The sequence below is a fragment of the Thalia democratica genome, chromosome 4 (assembly GCF_965202585.1).
Source record: "Thalia democratica chromosome 4, ktThaDemo2.hap1.1, whole genome shotgun sequence".
NCBI lineage: Eukaryota > Metazoa > Chordata > Thaliacea > Salpida > Salpidae > Thalia > Thalia democratica.
This window is the reverse complement of record NC_139168.1, coordinates 57,788,659-57,805,444: the sequence shown is the minus strand read 5'-3', so window position 1 is coordinate 57,805,444 and position 16,786 is coordinate 57,788,659. Positions and strand designations below refer to the sequence as shown.

At 26.1% G+C, this 16,786-nt stretch overlaps 2 protein-coding genes across 5 annotated transcripts in view; one reads left to right on the top strand and one right to left on the bottom strand.

Annotated features, from left to right (window-relative positions):
- LOC145835052 (uncharacterized) overlaps positions 1-14,373 on the top strand; it is a 33,380-nt gene extending 19,007 nt beyond the window's left edge. For 3 of the 4 annotated variants that reach the window (XM_082942591.1, XM_082942589.1, XM_082942590.1), the window contains 10 exons: positions 1,058-1,206; positions 2,012-2,201; positions 3,083-3,247; positions 3,722-3,871; positions 5,546-5,748; positions 8,256-8,613; positions 8,857-8,994; positions 11,303-11,443; positions 11,788-11,930; positions 13,445-14,373. In XM_082942591.1, coding sequence (XP_082798717.1) covers positions 1,058-1,206; positions 2,012-2,201; positions 3,083-3,247; positions 3,722-3,871; positions 5,546-5,748; positions 8,256-8,613; positions 8,857-8,994; positions 11,303-11,443; positions 11,788-11,930; positions 13,445-13,682 — 1,875 coding nt within the window. In that variant the 3' untranslated portion in view covers positions 13,683-14,373. Of the gene's footprint in view, positions 1-1,057; positions 1,207-2,011; positions 2,202-3,082; positions 3,248-3,721; positions 3,872-5,545; positions 5,749-8,255; positions 8,614-8,856; positions 8,995-9,222; positions 9,666-11,302; positions 11,444-11,787; positions 11,931-13,444 lie in introns of those variants that run through there. The other variant, XM_082942592.1, reaches the window with a different exon arrangement.
- A 175-nt stretch (positions 14,374-14,548) lies between these two features.
- LOC145833467 (myosin light chain kinase A-like) lies at positions 14,549-15,373 on the bottom strand. Its single transcript, XM_082940642.1, has one exon. It carries the CDS (start codon positions 15,371-15,373, stop codon positions 14,549-14,551), a length of 825 nt encoding a protein of 274 aa, XP_082796768.1.
- Between the last annotated feature and the right edge of the window lie 1,413 nt (positions 15,374-16,786).

The following is a 16,786-nucleotide window of genomic DNA, read 5'->3' as shown; positions in this document are numbered from 1 at the left end:
TGCTCGATGTAGCGTGACGACTACAGCGCAATCACGCAATTTCGTATTTTTTTATTAGATTGTTATTAATCAAATAAAGTTATATATGTTACCGTCAGTATTTTATTTTACTTTAAGTTTTGATATTTTTTTCAAATAAAAGCTTTAGCTAAAATATTTATTGAGAATCTCTACTTAGTTTTCTGAATGTATACTAAATATTTTCTTCTACCGTATATACTTACTTACACTTATAAGCTACAATTTTAGTTTTAACTATTTTTAAGTTATTATAATTTAACTGTCGAATCTGTTTATTTAATTTAAAGTTTTATAAAGTATATAAAGATTAAGTATTTAGAACAACTGTTTTAATTAAAGTCAGTAGTATGAAAGAATGCAATGATTATGATATAATAAAAAGTACTTTCTCAACATAGTAGTAGAAAGTAAACTGATTTATAACATTGTGTTTTATAACAATGCTTAAGTTTTATAAGCCAACTATATAAAATAAGTTGAACAAAAATTAAATTTTAATCCGCATTTTAAATTATTTTTGTTTTACCTGAAGCATAGTTTAGTAAAAATGATGTTTAGCCGAGTTTACTTATAAAAATAATGTTTAACTTTGTGTAATAAAATGTAATAATGTTCAAAAACTTCACAAGCTCAATGGCGTAATTAAACTGAAAAAATGTTTTTAGTTTTACTTTTTGCTTCAGTTATATTCATTTTTGATCAATTTGTTATGTTTCTTCTTATTTAGTTAAACATGATTTTAAATAAACAAAGGTTTTGCATATGTAACTTCGTAATTATGCTTAAATTTTACCTGTACTTGAACCGCGCAATTGTAACTACGACAAAAAAAGTTTATCTGTTTTACAAAAATTTACATAATAGATACATTAAACTAGTTATATAGAAACATTCAATTATAAAGTGTAAAACCTAAACGAAAATCTAAATTAAAGTCATTACTAAAGCTAATCAAAAACTAGAAAAAATATCAAAGTCTTAAAAGTTGATGTATAAGTTTTTTTGTCTGTTTTTTATGAAACAATAAATATTATAGGTCTTCCACGAACAAGTTAAAGAAGCGGTTAGTAAGAACAAAATTATGCCTGAAAACGTTGTTCAGGGAATATTCGGTCAAATTTCTGCTATACACCAGTTTCATGCAAGCTATTTGGTTGGCGAACTGAGGAAACGAATTGAAAATTGGTAAGGACTTACTTTTTTAATGATATAGTTTTATATACTAAGTAACACCTATTTAAAAGGAAATAGTTTTATTACAATAGTAAGAGTTTTTTATTAATATATGACAATGATGTAATCCGTTTTGGTTTATTATCGTAAGAAAAAATCATTGCGTAAAAAAGTGAGGTTTATGATGATATGATTAAGATTAAAAAAAATACAATATATGTTATTTTAGCTTTTCTAAATGCAATAAGTATAAACAATCAAAAAAAAAAAACTATAGTTTATGTTTTTTTTGTAGTATAATATGTTTATTTTAAATTAGTCAAACTTTTTATGATAAAAATATTATGTATTTTTAGTATAAATCGAATTAATAAAACTAAAATCATATGATTAAAATAAGATCTCTTTGTAAGACTTTTTTTATCTAATTGTTTTACAACTACGGTCTTGTGTTACTATATTTTTAACATCTTAAAGTTATACATGGTTAGTTATAACTTTTTAAATGTTTTGTTTTTATTTGATTATTTTTAAACTACACATTGTAAACAATATTTTAGTGTTGCAAACAATATTTTTAAAATGCTTATAACTCATTGTTAACATACTTAGCTCGATTGTTTTAGTTTTTGTATAATAACATAACTTTTTGTACTAGTAGTTTAGAGTTTTAATCGTTGTACTCAGTTAAAATTAAAAGGTAAACAAGTACAAAACTGCTGACCTCCTTTTTCAATTATCCGTTTGTATTCTATTTTGTCAGTTTTTAGTTACACTCCTGTTCAAAGTAGAACAATTAACATTATCGTGATATCAGGCAGTCGAACCCGATGATAGGGGACGTTATGGAGCGTGCAGCCCACTTCATGAAGATGTACTCGCTCTACGTGCAGCAGTTTCAATCTGCAATCAATTTTGTCACCAAGTGGAGAGCCAAATCGACTGCGTTCAACGCGATAATGACTTCGATCGAACAGACTCCCGAGTGCATGGGTCTAAAACTCGAGGTTAATTCCCTTGTTTTATGTTTTGTAATTAGTACAAATTTTTGATAAAAGAAGTGTTTTAAATGCAACAGTATTTTTATAGGTAATCTTTATTACACTTTTTACTAATATGTTTTAATACTTAGTTTTGTATAATAATAATTGTTTATGACACGTTACAACTAAGATTCTTCGGCTAAAATTAGATTTTATTATTTTTTCATATTAAACAACTACATTTTTTTTTTAATAAAAACCTTAAATTTTTGTACTTGTATAATTATATATAAATTGAACATCTTTTCTACTATAAAAATCGGTCAATACTAAAATGGTTTTTAGTTCTCCCACTTTCTATACTTACATTTGTACTAATTAAACATTCAGTTTAATTATTATAAAAATATCTACTCTTACTTTTAGTATTTTTTAAACTTTTTTTTTAGTTATTAGATTTTATAATTCAAAGTTGTATTTAAAAGCAACTACTTTCTAATAAAACATACTTTTTTTTCAAATTATTTAATACTAAACATTCCTAAAGTAATTTACTTTGTATGCAATATTATATTGAAATTATATATGCTAATCTAACTAAACAAGTTTAGTTAGTCTTAACATACGACTAGGTTTAATAAAAGTATAAGTACAGTAGTTTAGTTTTGAAAAACTAAATTATAGTAAACAAACAATGGTTCAAAACATTTACCTGTAATACTTTATAAAAACATATAATTTTGTAACTTGAATGAAGTGTTTCAAATCTAAGTTTTATCTTTGAAACAAACTAGCTTCACATTGTTTTATAAAACTTTCAAATATGTTGTATAGACTAGTTTCATAGTTTTTACTCAGTCTGAGCTGGTAATTTAAACGATATTACACTACTTCGCTATTTTTAGGCTCACATGTTGACGCCTATTCAAAGAGTTCCTCGGTATCAGTTACTGCTAGATGATTATTTGAAAAGGCTTCCAGAAGACTCTCCTGACTACCTTGCTACTACAAAAGCTGTAGAGCAAATAAAAGTTGCTGCTTCACATTCTAATGAAACTATTCAAAAAAATGTATGTTTAATTTTTTTTATCTTTGAAACTACAGTATAAAGTTTTTGATAGTTAGATACACTAAATGTCGTAGTATAGTTAAAATTTATATGAAAATAGTTAACATAATAAGTTTGTGCTAATGTATATTTCAATTTACAAATTAAGTACTAAATGTACAAAAATTTGCCTTCATAAAAAAGCTTTGTATAAGTAGAAAAAAAAAAAGTGTTTTGAAAAATAGTTCAAAATTAAATACCAAAAACAACAAATTAAAGTTGGATCCTGCTATTGTTGAGTTTTCAAAAAAAAATTTTAAGCTATATCTAAATCATATTAAACAAGTAGTTTTTATAAATAATTTTGTTTGTGGCTTTTACAACATATAAAAACTATTAACAAATTTAGTTGTAATAGAAAATTATTTTCATTACAAATCACTTTTCAACATTAGTTTTCTTCTCTTTCAACACAAACACAAGTATTCAATTGCAGGAAAAGTTTACAAAACTGATCAAGATTTTCGAACAAATGACTGATATCAACTTTAACACAGATGACGTAAGCCGTGAACTTTTCAAAGAAGGCAAAATAATAAAAATATCAGCTAGAAGTGGTGAAAAACATGACAGATATTTGTACTTGGTAAGTGCAGCTTCTATTTTTAGTGTAAACAATTTTTTTTTTTTCGGTTAAATGTTTTTCTTTGGTTTTAAACCGTGTCTTACTATTCTAACTCAAAAAACATTACCATTTTAATAAATTTCAGGAGGAGCACAATTACACAGCTTACTAATAACTTTTGTTTAGTTTGAAAAAGTTTATCAAGTTTAATGTAAAGAGTTTTTGGTTTATTTATATCCCAATTAATGAAACTAGTTTTCTACAAGAAATAATTATTTGTAATATTTATAATCCTAAAAAAAAAAATTCCAATACTTTAACTTTTCTAACGGATACTTTTTGATAAATATTAGTGTTTTGTTTTAAACATGTTTAATTACACCTTATTCAGTCATATTAATTGAACTTTGTCTTGTTATTTTCCTAATTAATCTTAGTAAAGTTTTTAAAACACATTATGTGAATTTTGATACAACTTTCGTAATTTTATATAACTTCCTTTAATTGGTATGTTTTTTTGCTTTACTTTTATATTAATTATCGCTGAAAAATGTCTTTTTGTAGAGTAAAAAAACCTACGAAATTTATAGTCTTGGTTAGAATTACACTTTGAATTTTAGAAATATTCTGAGCATTTTAGTAGAACAAAAACAACGCTTTTTTTGGAGCTATTTAAGCATTTATATTGAAAATAACACCATGTAATGATATCATCTGCTGGTAATTTTGTACGCGCTGATAAATTTCAAAAACATTTTACAGTTTCTAAAAATTTAATGAAATTCGAAACGTTCATTTTTGTTTCACTACTGCAGTTCAGCGCATTCTGTAATTCAAATTTCACAATGTTAATGTCGTACAGTTTACCTCATACAGGAAGTCAAGTCTTGCTGTTATTAATACGTGAAACTTTTGCTTTTAGAAAACTTAAACAGAACATTTAAAGACATATAACAGAAGGTTAAATTTAATTTTCTCTTGTGCATCATGAAAACAACTAATTTTAAAACATCTAGTAATTTAAGAAATCTTTTATTTGTACCCGTAGTTTTACTTACGATTGGAAAATCTTTATAAACTTTATGTAATTTAAGCAAAATATTTTTTAAAAGTTAATTTTGTACTATCATTATAATTAACTAATTTTGAGCCTACAATAAACTATTGATGAAAATAAATAACTTTTAGCATATTATTATTAGCTAATGAAAATTCCGAACGAAAGAAGTTCGTAGAAATATAGTTATAATGAAAATAATGTTAATAAATATTTAACATTTTAAAAGTCAAAAAATGCCTATAACTAAAAAAAACAAATATATTTTTCATGTACTCAAATGAATTTAAAAGTTACTTAATCATTTAATAGTTAAATTTTATAATTCATTATCCTGTTTAAAACTTTAATTATCTTGTTTTAAATTTTAACTATTTATTTATTGAAAAACTATAATATTTTGTGAAGTAGAAACTGTTGTTTACACAGAAACATTGGTCTCTCAAAAGCATCATAAAAATGTTTGCAAAATATCTAGGTACTGCTTATAGTATTCACAATAAAATTGGTTTCAAACATTTTATTTTTTGGTTGTGTATGTTTCTTATATACGAAATAAAAAATTATGAATACTTGATTTAAATTTTAAAAATAAAATATAGTTTTAGACAGCTCTTATCATTAAAGTTTTTTAACAGTTCAACGACTTGCTAGTTTGTTGTGCGCGCATAAAAAACACAATAGGGTTGGCCAACAAGCTGTACAGGTGCACTGCCACTATCAGCTTGGAGGGCATGCAAGTCTCCTCCGACGTTCACAACATTACTACTCCTAACGCACCTCCGCAAAAGTGTACGTTTTGCGTGAGTGGCCTACAAAAGACTATGGAGTTTCTTACCAGGTATACATTAAAATATATTTATATATATATAAAATAAAAAGTGTTGGTTGTTTTGATTTTGGAACATGCATAGTAGTTTTAGTAGTAATGTATGAAAATGTTTAATTTGATTAGGACATGGTTGTCTACAATGTTTAAGTATATTTTGATACATACAGCTTCATGTCAGTATTGATATTATATAAAAGTAGATTAAGTAGTTTTTTTGCTGTTTTTTAAACTTATAACCCATACGATAAGTTAAACTTGAAGTTTTTTTAACATTTTTTTATCTAAATACCTAAAGTTAGAATAATTTTGAAAAAAAGACTTGTTAATGATATAAATATCTATTGTGACATTATCAAAACAAAAATTTTTTAAAGTAAAAAAAACAAGCTTAATAATAAAATTCAAAATTTATTTATCAAAATAGCATTTTTTCGTTTGCTCTGAAAACAACGTACTCGTTTGACAGTTATGCATGAGTTGTCAAGAAAAGCAGTGCTTTCCCGGCATATTTAATTGCTTCACTAGACTCATTGCATTTATTTGGACTTGTTCCATTCAAAGTTATCTTAAGAAGTTATTTTTATTCATACTAAGTTTTAGCAAGGTTAAGAAAATTTAGAAAAAAAATTCGATGCTTATGTACTACAACATATATACAGTCAAGAAATAGTGGATAATTAAATAATTGATAAGGTGTATGTATATGTATATACAAATGAACTAGAACTGGCAAACTACATTTGGAATTTAAAAGACAACAACACAGGCTATAATACTAAATGGGGAATACTACACAGCACAAAATCAAAATTTAATACTAAATTTGGCTGCAAACTTTGCAACTTAGGAACAATCGAAATTGATAAATCAGACAAGATCTATAACACTAAACAACAAAAGAGAAAGACAAAATATATGCATTAATTACAAAAGATACTTTTTGAGAAAAATTAAAACTAACTAAATATTAAATCAAAGTTAAATTCAGCCACGCACACGAGCAGTTTAAAACATTTTTCTAATACAACCTATCCTTTCCATACTTAACAAAAAATTTAATAGCAACCACTAAAACTTTTTTTAAATGCACAAATTCTTAAATCAGTATCAAAACTAAAATCAGCGTATTTTTCAAACTTTTCTTACTGCACAAAACCCTTCATTATTACTACGTCATGATACTTATAAAACTTTTAAATTCAAAATTTCCGTTAAAAATCTTTAATAAACTTTAGCTTTATTGAGGAATGTATGAAATAGAAATATGTCATACACGAAACGGCTGTATAAAACTCTGGTTTGTTATATATTTGAATAAATGAATATATATAAATATATATATGTGTAGTTAGTTAAAAAAAACTATATTTGAACTGTTTACGAACGTTTCACCGCTTTCGGAGGTTGTGAAAACAATAAATATTTCAATTGAAATGAAGATAAAAACACATAAGTTTGCTGTAACCGTGACGTACATAAAACATAAAATAAAAAAACTAAAGCTAGCATTTTCCAAACACAATTGTACAAGTAATTTAAAATGTTTATGTGTTTTAGTTTAATTGTAAGCTCTCTGATTTTTCGTTTAAATTTTTTTAAGTAATAAACAAAAGTTCTCAAATAAGTGTTTTGATAATGAATATATTTTGACTTATGTTTCGTTAATAAACTAGCTTAGTATGTAATATACTTTTGAAAGTCAGTAAAACTGTTGTCTTAAATAAAACAAAGTGTTTTATTTAAGGTTTATATATATATAAATTATTTAAAAATAATTTAACTTTGTAACATAAGTTTTAAAGTAAGAACTTTACCTAGCTTAAGTCATTATGCTAATGATTTTTTAGTCTAGCAAGCGAGTTATTTTTGTCAATAATAGTTAAAAGAGAAAAATATAGATGTATATAAGTTACAAATTAATCTCAAAATTGTTTTAACTTTTTTAATGGTTTTTTGTAAAAATAACTGTTAATGACTATAAATGATCAATTTGTCTGTTTATAATTGACTATATTTTTATTATTTATAACTTTGCAGCAAATTTTTTTGTTTTTAATATTATTTCAATGAACAATGAATTAATTTTATTGTTGAAACTTTTTTTAAGTGTTTCAAATTATACGGTGTTCAGTTGTATACATACATATATATAAACAATAAAATAGTTTTTGAATATGTAATAAGATTGTTTATTTTTATGGCTTTAATACTTTTTATACTGTTTAACGATATATGATCATTTTCTAAAATGTAATTTTGAATGCCATTTGAGTTTATATTTAAAAATTTATCTACAGTTTTATAACTTCTTTAATACATTTGTAAAAATTTAAACTAATATAGACCGCGAATTTTTTTTATAAAATATTTAATTTATTATCAACAAGTTTTTTATTTCAAGCTTTGTGCATTAGTTTAAATACTATCAAGCACTACTTAAAAATAGTAGTTGAAAAAAAAAAGAAAAATTTAGTTTTAGGTATTTCAGTTTCACAACACAGACTTTTACTTTTCAGCACTGAAGACGAGAAGGAGAATTGGGTGAACGCGATCAACCAGGCAGTTGTGAGTTTCGAGGAGCGCAGGAAAACGTTCAGCAAGAGCGGAAGCTTCAACAAGACAATCTCGCCCGCCAACACCCTCCGACTTCCTAACATGCCTCCGCAGAGTCCTCCTCACTCGGATTCTCCCGCCTCGCCGGCTTTTCGCGGTGGAGGTGTTTTCCCATTCAACGCAGAGCTCGTGTCCGAGTCGGAGTTGGGAGTGAGAGCGCCGCGCTGGATCAAGGATCACGAAGTGTCCATGTGCATGGGATGCTCGAAAAATTTCAGCAAGATCACGCGGAGGCGACATCACTGCAGATCGTGCGGCCGTGTTCGTTTTTTTTTTTAATTTTTCATGATTTGAGATGATCGTTTTGAAAATTATGTGTAACATTTTTCCACTTAAAAAAAACATGTTAGTTTGAGATGCATTTTTAAAATTTAATGACTACAGTTAAGTTAGTATTGCAATTGATACAGTAGCTGCCAATTTTTCTTATTTTACACGAGCTTAGTACTTGGTATGTTAACTGATATGATTTTCTGAAACTTTTTTTACCCCTTAATCATTCAGGTAATATGCGGTGAATGTTCCGAACACAAAATATCGCTTCAATACGAACCTACCAAACCGCAACGAGTTTGTTTCAAGTGTTACGAAATTCTGGTCAGAAGAGACAAACTCGATGCCGACAAAAAAGGCGTATTAGAGGTTAGTACCATGATGCACAAGATCCCTTTACATTAAATTTTTGATCTACTTTAGATTTTGAAAATTGCTGATTTATTTTAAACTTAATTCGGAGCAAATTTAATTTCAGTTTATACGTTTTTTTTGCACTGCTTAATTTGATTATGTTGACACGCTTGCTTTGAAGGCTAGGTGCTTCTCTTAGTTTTTTTTTTAGTTTAATTTCTGTAATTTGCTTAAATTTTCAAGCCCAAGTGCAATCAGAGGCGCCATACAGTGGAAGTGAGCGTCGATGCCGTTAAAACCGCTGAAAAGAAGCTGAGTAGCCAAGTTGAAAAACCGAGAGGCTTTTCTTACACTATGCCAAATGACATAACTCCGTCTGAATTAAATAATTGATATTTTCACCCTATTGCCTTTGCTGTTTTTTTATAGTTTTTTACAAATTGTGTGCTGCGTTTTGTATTTGAAACTTTTTGTTGTCAATTGTGCAATAGAATTAAGTTAAATGTGTTTACCTTCATATTTATTTTCTTTGTTAAGTTTTATAAGTTATTTGAAAGATGGATTGTCAGTTTTTTTAATGCTAGTTCAATAAATCTAGGTATCTAGTATGTGAATGTTTAATTTATAAGTTTTCATAGTACATAGTTTAAAAATTTTATTATAAAAACGGTTACTTTTTATACTCGTTGTTTAATAAATTCTGAAAATATAACCTTATGTGCAATTATTTTTCAATAGATTTTTGCATGAGTTTTAGTTTTGCATGCGTAATTTTGTTTTTATTTTTTTAACCGAATTTTTTCATGGTTATTAAAAACAGCTTTTACACAATTAGTATCAAGTAGTATAATATTAATTGATAAAAAAAATGTTATTTTACTAGAAAATAATTTGGATTACTATTAGACATTAATTGGAATGCATTTAAAAGATTGTTATTATGCTTTCCAATTTTTTTATTTAATTATAACATTGTTCAAGCTATTAAAAATAGTTTAAATAATGTTGTAAATTTATAAAAAGAGTATAATTAGTATTTATTTACTTTTTAATTATGTTAATGTTTAAGTAAGTATTCAAAGTTTTTCTGAACTCTAAGTGATCTAAAGACTTAAGTTTTTTAGATTAGCTTGTTAGATTATTTTGTACCCAAAAACTATAAACTTGAAAAATTATTTGTAGTAATATTTTTAGATTTTTATAAATTACAACAAATAAAAACAATTTAGAAAAATTATTTGTTTTATCTAAAATGAATTTTCTAATAAAAATTTGTAATAATTATTTTACGTTACTGTTTCGTAAGTTTGTAAAAAGTAAAAATAAAATTTAAAAGGTTACAATTTTTCACAACTTAGCATATATTTACAGCATATATTGTTACAGTATTGTAGGAGCAAACTAAAATACAGGGTGCCCCAAAATATATACACTTTAAAAATGATTATTAAATACAAGTTTACTGTATTTCGAATGTTTATTACTAATGTAGCAGCTGATACCTCAAACTACTTTTGTTTATAGATTAAGCCCATTAGTTATTAGATTTAATAGAAGATATTAAGTAGACTTGACTTTGTAGGAACGTGTATAAGTTTTTCGATTCACAATACAACACACATATCTATGGTTTAAAGTTAATTGTCAATTTAGGAAATTTTTACAATGAAACGGTAGATTCGAAAAATATTAAATTTGATAAATCACTAACTTCTATTTGTTTTTATACAAAAAAGTATTCTCAGTCACAAGATATTACTAGAATCTTACTATGAACCTTGCATTTTTAAGTTATGTACAGTAAATTTGTTAAACTTCATTCAGCTTTTACGTTTTTATATGTCAATAAAAAAGATAGTATTAGTTGTGTTTGTAATTAATAAAAAAGATTTACCTTAGGTTCATGAATTTTAATTTAAAACTTGTCTAAGAAAACTATAATACAATTACTTTTCTACATAAAAGTTTCAAAGGATAATATTATAACACGTCCTCTACAGCTAAATTATTTTCAAACAATTAAATAATAATTAATAGGGTTTAAATTGAAAAATGACCCTTAACTACCCTAGAATTTATTTTAAACCTGCCAGAGTCGTTTACCTAACAATATTGTAGTCTAAAAGATATCTCCTGAGTTAGGCAAGTTTTGGAAAAAATATCATCTAGTAATTTTTTTCAGCTGGTCATATTAGTAAATTAGCGCTCTGTTTTTTCAAAAGACTAAACTAACGATTGCACTTGCGTCCATTTTTGAAAAATTATTTTAAAAACGCACGTTTTTAGAGTACCAAAGCTGAAAACTTTCATAAAAATTGAATAGGTGCAAGCAGACGAAGTTACGGGCAACTCGCTTCTCGCCGACTACATTTTGTATTGCGAAGGTGAAAAGAAGAAGAACTTCAGCAAGATGTGGTGCGTTCTGTCCCCTGAACTCGTCATTTACATATTCGCTGCGCACCAGGTTTGCACAACTAACAAGTTTAGTAAGTTAAGCTAATGAATGCTTTTATTTGTTTTACGTATGTTTATTCTAAAGTTTGTTTAGAGGAAAATTTAAGGATTAAGTTTTGACGAATCCATTTGAAGGAAAAAAAGTGTTTTTTTTTGTTACCAGCTTTTAAGTATATCTTTGATATCGTTGCAAAAGTGTTTACTGTACAAAGTTAAAACACTAGTTTAAACAAACCAATTTTTTTTATACAACATACGAATAATTTTACACTAAGCTTAGTTTATGTAGTAAAATAATGAGAATATACATGTAAAATATTTGTTAACTTCCAAAGTTGAACCATTACAACACAGGACATAAAAGCACACAGCACAATACCACTTCCGGGTTACATTGTTAAGGAAGTGCATATTAACGAACACAAGTTTACATTCAAGTTATCGCAAGCAAAAAAAGTCATGTACTTTTCTTTGAAAGAAAAAGTACAAATGAAACGGTGAGTACAAATTGTTATTTTTGTTAGTTTACTTTATTTAAATCAGCTTTCTGAAGTTAATCAAGTTTTTTTAAACATTTTATATTAATATCTTAAAAAGTTTGTTTAAATTTATGTCGTTTTAAAAATAAAAATTTTCTGTATCTACAATACTTCTACAAACTACAAGCCAATCAACTTGAAAATTTTATTACTTGTGTTTTAAAGATTACTTACTTAATACAAATACTAAGCTGGTTTGAGTAAGGAAAAACTACTTTTTGGCAATTGTCAAACACTTAAGCGATAACCACGAGTGTGCCAATAACTTTAGGAAAAAGAATTAATAATTATAAAAGTTAATCTACAGCTATACTTATACTGGAAAACAAATTCTGAAAACATTGTTTAGACATTTTTTAACCAAGCTTTCATTAATACAAATTTATCGACTAATTTTATTTTTTAGATCTTTCTGTTTAGTTGCTTTGTATTTCTGAAAAAAGATTTGTTTTTTTATTTAGTTTAAAAAACTTGTTTGTTGTAGTAAATTATTTCTTAACTTCAATTTAGTTTAACTTAAAATATTTTGTTATACAGTTATATTAAACAGTAACTTAATTTTTTTTTTAGTTCAATAAATCCAAGCTTGATATTACATTTTTTTAAGGATAATCTATTATACGTCATTTTAATACATAAACTCAAACTGTTTTGGTTAGCTTAAAATAAACTTTTTTTTCATCAAATATTTCGAAAAAAAATTAGACGAAATCTGATTTAAATTACTATGATAATTTTTTTGTTTATTATGTAGCTTGTTATTACGTAGTAATTTGTCTTAACTAAAAAAGATTGCTTAATTTACTGAAATGTAAAGAGCTTATTTAAATAAAGATGTGCAAATTAAATATTATATTTACTACCGTGTTTCGGTGGCAAAAAATTGCGATCTTTTCAAGTATAATAAAATAGTAAACTCATATACTAGATAAATAAAATAGCTTGTTATTATAAATTTTTATTTTAGTTACGTGTTGGAAAAAAAGTTATTTAAAACCCTATTTCAAAGCACAGCTATAGTTTTAAAAACAAAACAAATAATAGTATTAGTTTTTTATTTAAATACTTATGGCGTCCTAAAGATGGTTTATTGTAATTCATCACTTTTAAAGAATTATTTACTAGAACGAAAAATAATTACAAGTTGAATAATGGTTGAATAGATTATGCAATACTAAAAATTAAAAAAAAATTAAATACTAAAAACTTGGACTTTAATCATAAGAATTAAGTTTTGCAAATGTTAATTTTTTTACTTTATTACTACTAATAAATGAGACTATATGAAGATGTATCAAAGCACTGAAGCAAATGTTCAAGCTAAGAAATTTGCTCACTTGTATTGAATTTTTAATATAAGTATAGATGTACTTGTACTTTCTAACTCTAAAGGCTGTTTTACAAAACAAATTATGTGTAACAATTTTTTTTTCATGGCAATTTAGTTTAAATACCACCCTAATATTATCCAGATGGATGTATGCTATTTCTCAAGCAAGCAAAGGTTTCGACCTGACCCGTGAAACTGTTCTCAACTTAGGTAGAAAACCCTCAACTGAAGCTAACATTGTCATCACCCCAGATTCACCTTTACCCCCCGTCCCGAAAAAAGGTGAAGATCAAAGCAAAAATGGCAACAGCATTTCAGACCCGACCAGCTTCAGTCCAATCAGGCCAATTTCAACATCAAGCGAAGAAAACCACATTTGAGTTTCATCCGAGAAACTCTTTATTAAATAACGTAAATTGTTGAGATAATTGCTGCTAGGCTCAGATTCTTAGAAAAATTTGTTTTGTTCCTTGTTTGTTCATTTTGTTTTTATTTTCAACCTTTCTCAATAAAATATTACAGTTTTCCTTTTAAACCAGCAAATTATATTCTAATTTCTAAAAATCATTGAAGCAATTTGAGGTACAGCTAAATTTAATGCCCAGTAAATTCTTCATTAAGTAATAAACTTTTTTTAATTGATAACTTTTACATACATGAAAGCTTTGATTTATACCTCTGAAGCTAAATAAAGTTGACATTCGTAACAATTAAATTGTATTTTTAAGCTGCAAACATTTTGTACGTTGTTATTACTGAAGTGCAATACATAAAACGTTAAAGAAACAGATTTTTCTGCTTAAAATTCTATTTAAAAATCATAAAACATGTTTTAAAATGTACCTGTTTAACCTGGTATTTTTTTTTCAATATAAGCTTAAAACTGTTTCAGTAAAAGTAGACCTAGAATTTTTAAATAAATCTATCAAAATGCCTATAAGTATCAGTAGTTTTATCACTGTAAGTTTATTTCTATAATGGTATTTTTTAATTAAGTAATATGTTAAACAAAATGATAAATTGTAAAATACTTTTTGACTTGTTTGTTTATAGTACTTTCAAACATATAGTTTCGCGTTATTATTTTCTTATACTTTTTGCTAATAAAGTTTAATAACGCTATTGGAAGCTTGTCATGTGTAAAATAGATTTTTAAGTAAGCAAGTTAACTTAAAAAAAAGTATTTTTGCAATAAATATTGAGCATTTTAAAATATGTATTTTGTATAACATAAGCAAATACTAAACTACGATAACCATTCGTATTTGGTTATCAAGTTTTCCGCAGATGGTCGTAAATCCTCCTTTACTTGCAGACAACAGCTAATAACATGCCTTGCTCGTGCTGAAAGCTGCTTGTACTTTTTGCATTTCAGCTTAACTTTCATTCTGTCAACATCCCTTCCTATGTACGGTATCATCTGTTTTCGGTTTCTGTAGAACGGATAGCGAAGAGTCATGGAGTAAAATAGTGAAGCGCCCAGACTCCAAATATCAGTTTTTCTGGTGTAGTAAGCCGGAAGCATTGTGAAGGCGCTTTTCAAAATCTGCGGCGACATGAAATAGTAAGTGCCTGCCATTTTGTATAAAAATTGAGAATCGTTTTTCACACTCATATCAAAGTCGATGATTTTAACTGAGTTAAAGTTTTTTGGGCTCATCAAAACAAGATTTGAAGGCTTGATGTCAAGGTGGGTTATATGATTTTCGTGCAAATATTTTATTCCAGAAACAACGGTCTTGCACAACATTTGAGCGTCAGACTCTTTTATTATTCCACTTTCATCGATAATATTTTGTAGAGTGCCACCTTTCGCAAATTCCATGATAAAATAGCTTGCATCAATAGTGATATCGTAACTAATCATTTTGATGATACTATCGTGGTTGCAGCTTTCCAAAATTTTCACTTCATTCTCTAACAGACTTTTGTAGTCTTTCATTTTGAGTAAATTTGATTTGTTCAAAACTTTTTTCATTATTCTTTTTTCTTCTGAAACTTTATCACTTAATTCAAACATGCGGTAGCGTTTGTTCACTGGGAAAACTCTGACAACGTTGTACTTATCCATTATTTCGTTACATATAGTTATTTCTTGCTTGTAGTTTACGTGAGTGAAAACAAATTCAGCTTGTTCGATAAAAATTTTAAATTTACGTTCTTCGATCAAAACCTTTTCGTGTAATGTTTGGTTTAAGTCAGAACTTTCAAAAACAACTTTGTAGAAGCCTTTATTCTTGATTGTTATTAAGTATTTTGAGTATAATCCAATAATTTTTTCTATCTTTATCAGTTTATCAAAACCTTTTACTTTTGATTTTGTCAGAGTAAGTTCGTCAGGGTTACCATTATCTTTGTTGTATGGACTTTTACTCCAAAGCGTCACCTTATGATCTCTCAGTTTTAATGTCTTTCCATAATTCGAAGTTATAAAGCCCCACACTTTATTTTTATGTTTTATCTTTACAGACATAGATACTTTTATTAGATTTCAGTTCTTTTAATCTCTAAAATTATAATAATCATTTACTTTTACAAAACTAAAAAAAATTTTTACGTCTGTATTTTATATTTTATAAACCTCAACCTGTGTTTATAGAACTTACATTGTCATATATTTGAATAACATAAGTTCACCATGAATATGTTTGTTTTAGAATTTAAAAAAAGTAAAATAATTTTACTTTTGAAATCTAATAGTTACCATATCGTCTTTATGAAAAAATAGATAAAAATTATATCATTTTGATAAAAAAAAATTACTTAAGTTGTTTAATAAAACATAAAACAAAGATACAATTTTTCAAATTAAAAATGATGCTTAGTAGATTTTTTTAGAAAAACCATTTTGAAAATTATCTAAGCTAGAAAGTTATTGTAAAGTTTTTAAACTATTTAGATGATTTTTTTTTTTTTTAAGTTTCAAAAAAAGTGTTAATGATGTTTTTTTTTTGGTATAACCTGTACAAACTTTTAAATTAATTATGTCTATTTAGATTTTATAAATTTAAACTAATGATCAATAAAAATTAGTTTGGTCTTTTTGGTAACTTGTGCTACTTATATGTTTTTATGCATTATTTTTGAATAAAAAAATTTTTTTAGACAAAATTTTTATTAAAACAAAAATATTATACTGCTGCTAAATATTTGCATAGACTCTACAACAGAGAAATTTTAGTAATATTTTTTTAGATGTTAAGCAAAAGTATCATACATTAAAATTAGACCGTTAACTGCTTAATTGTGTCGGTTTTTTTTTGTATACTAGATGACCACTGGATATCGATTTAACAACTCAAAGAGTTTTTAAAGCCGCTAATACGATCTCCACGTCTTAAAGCCATACTATTAAATAAAGTTATGAATTAAAGAACTAAAAAAAGTAAACATATTATGTTTATTATTAAGTTGAATGCTATCCAATGAATTATTAGTTGCCATGAAATAGGTAATTTAAATAAGTTTTAACTTAATTTAGTAT

What these genes read in the sequence shown, in the direction of transcription:
- LOC145833467 (XM_082940642.1), bottom strand. Translation starts at nt 15,373, where the DNA reads ATGGATAAGTACAACGTTGTCAGAGTTTTCCCAGTGAACAAACGCTAC.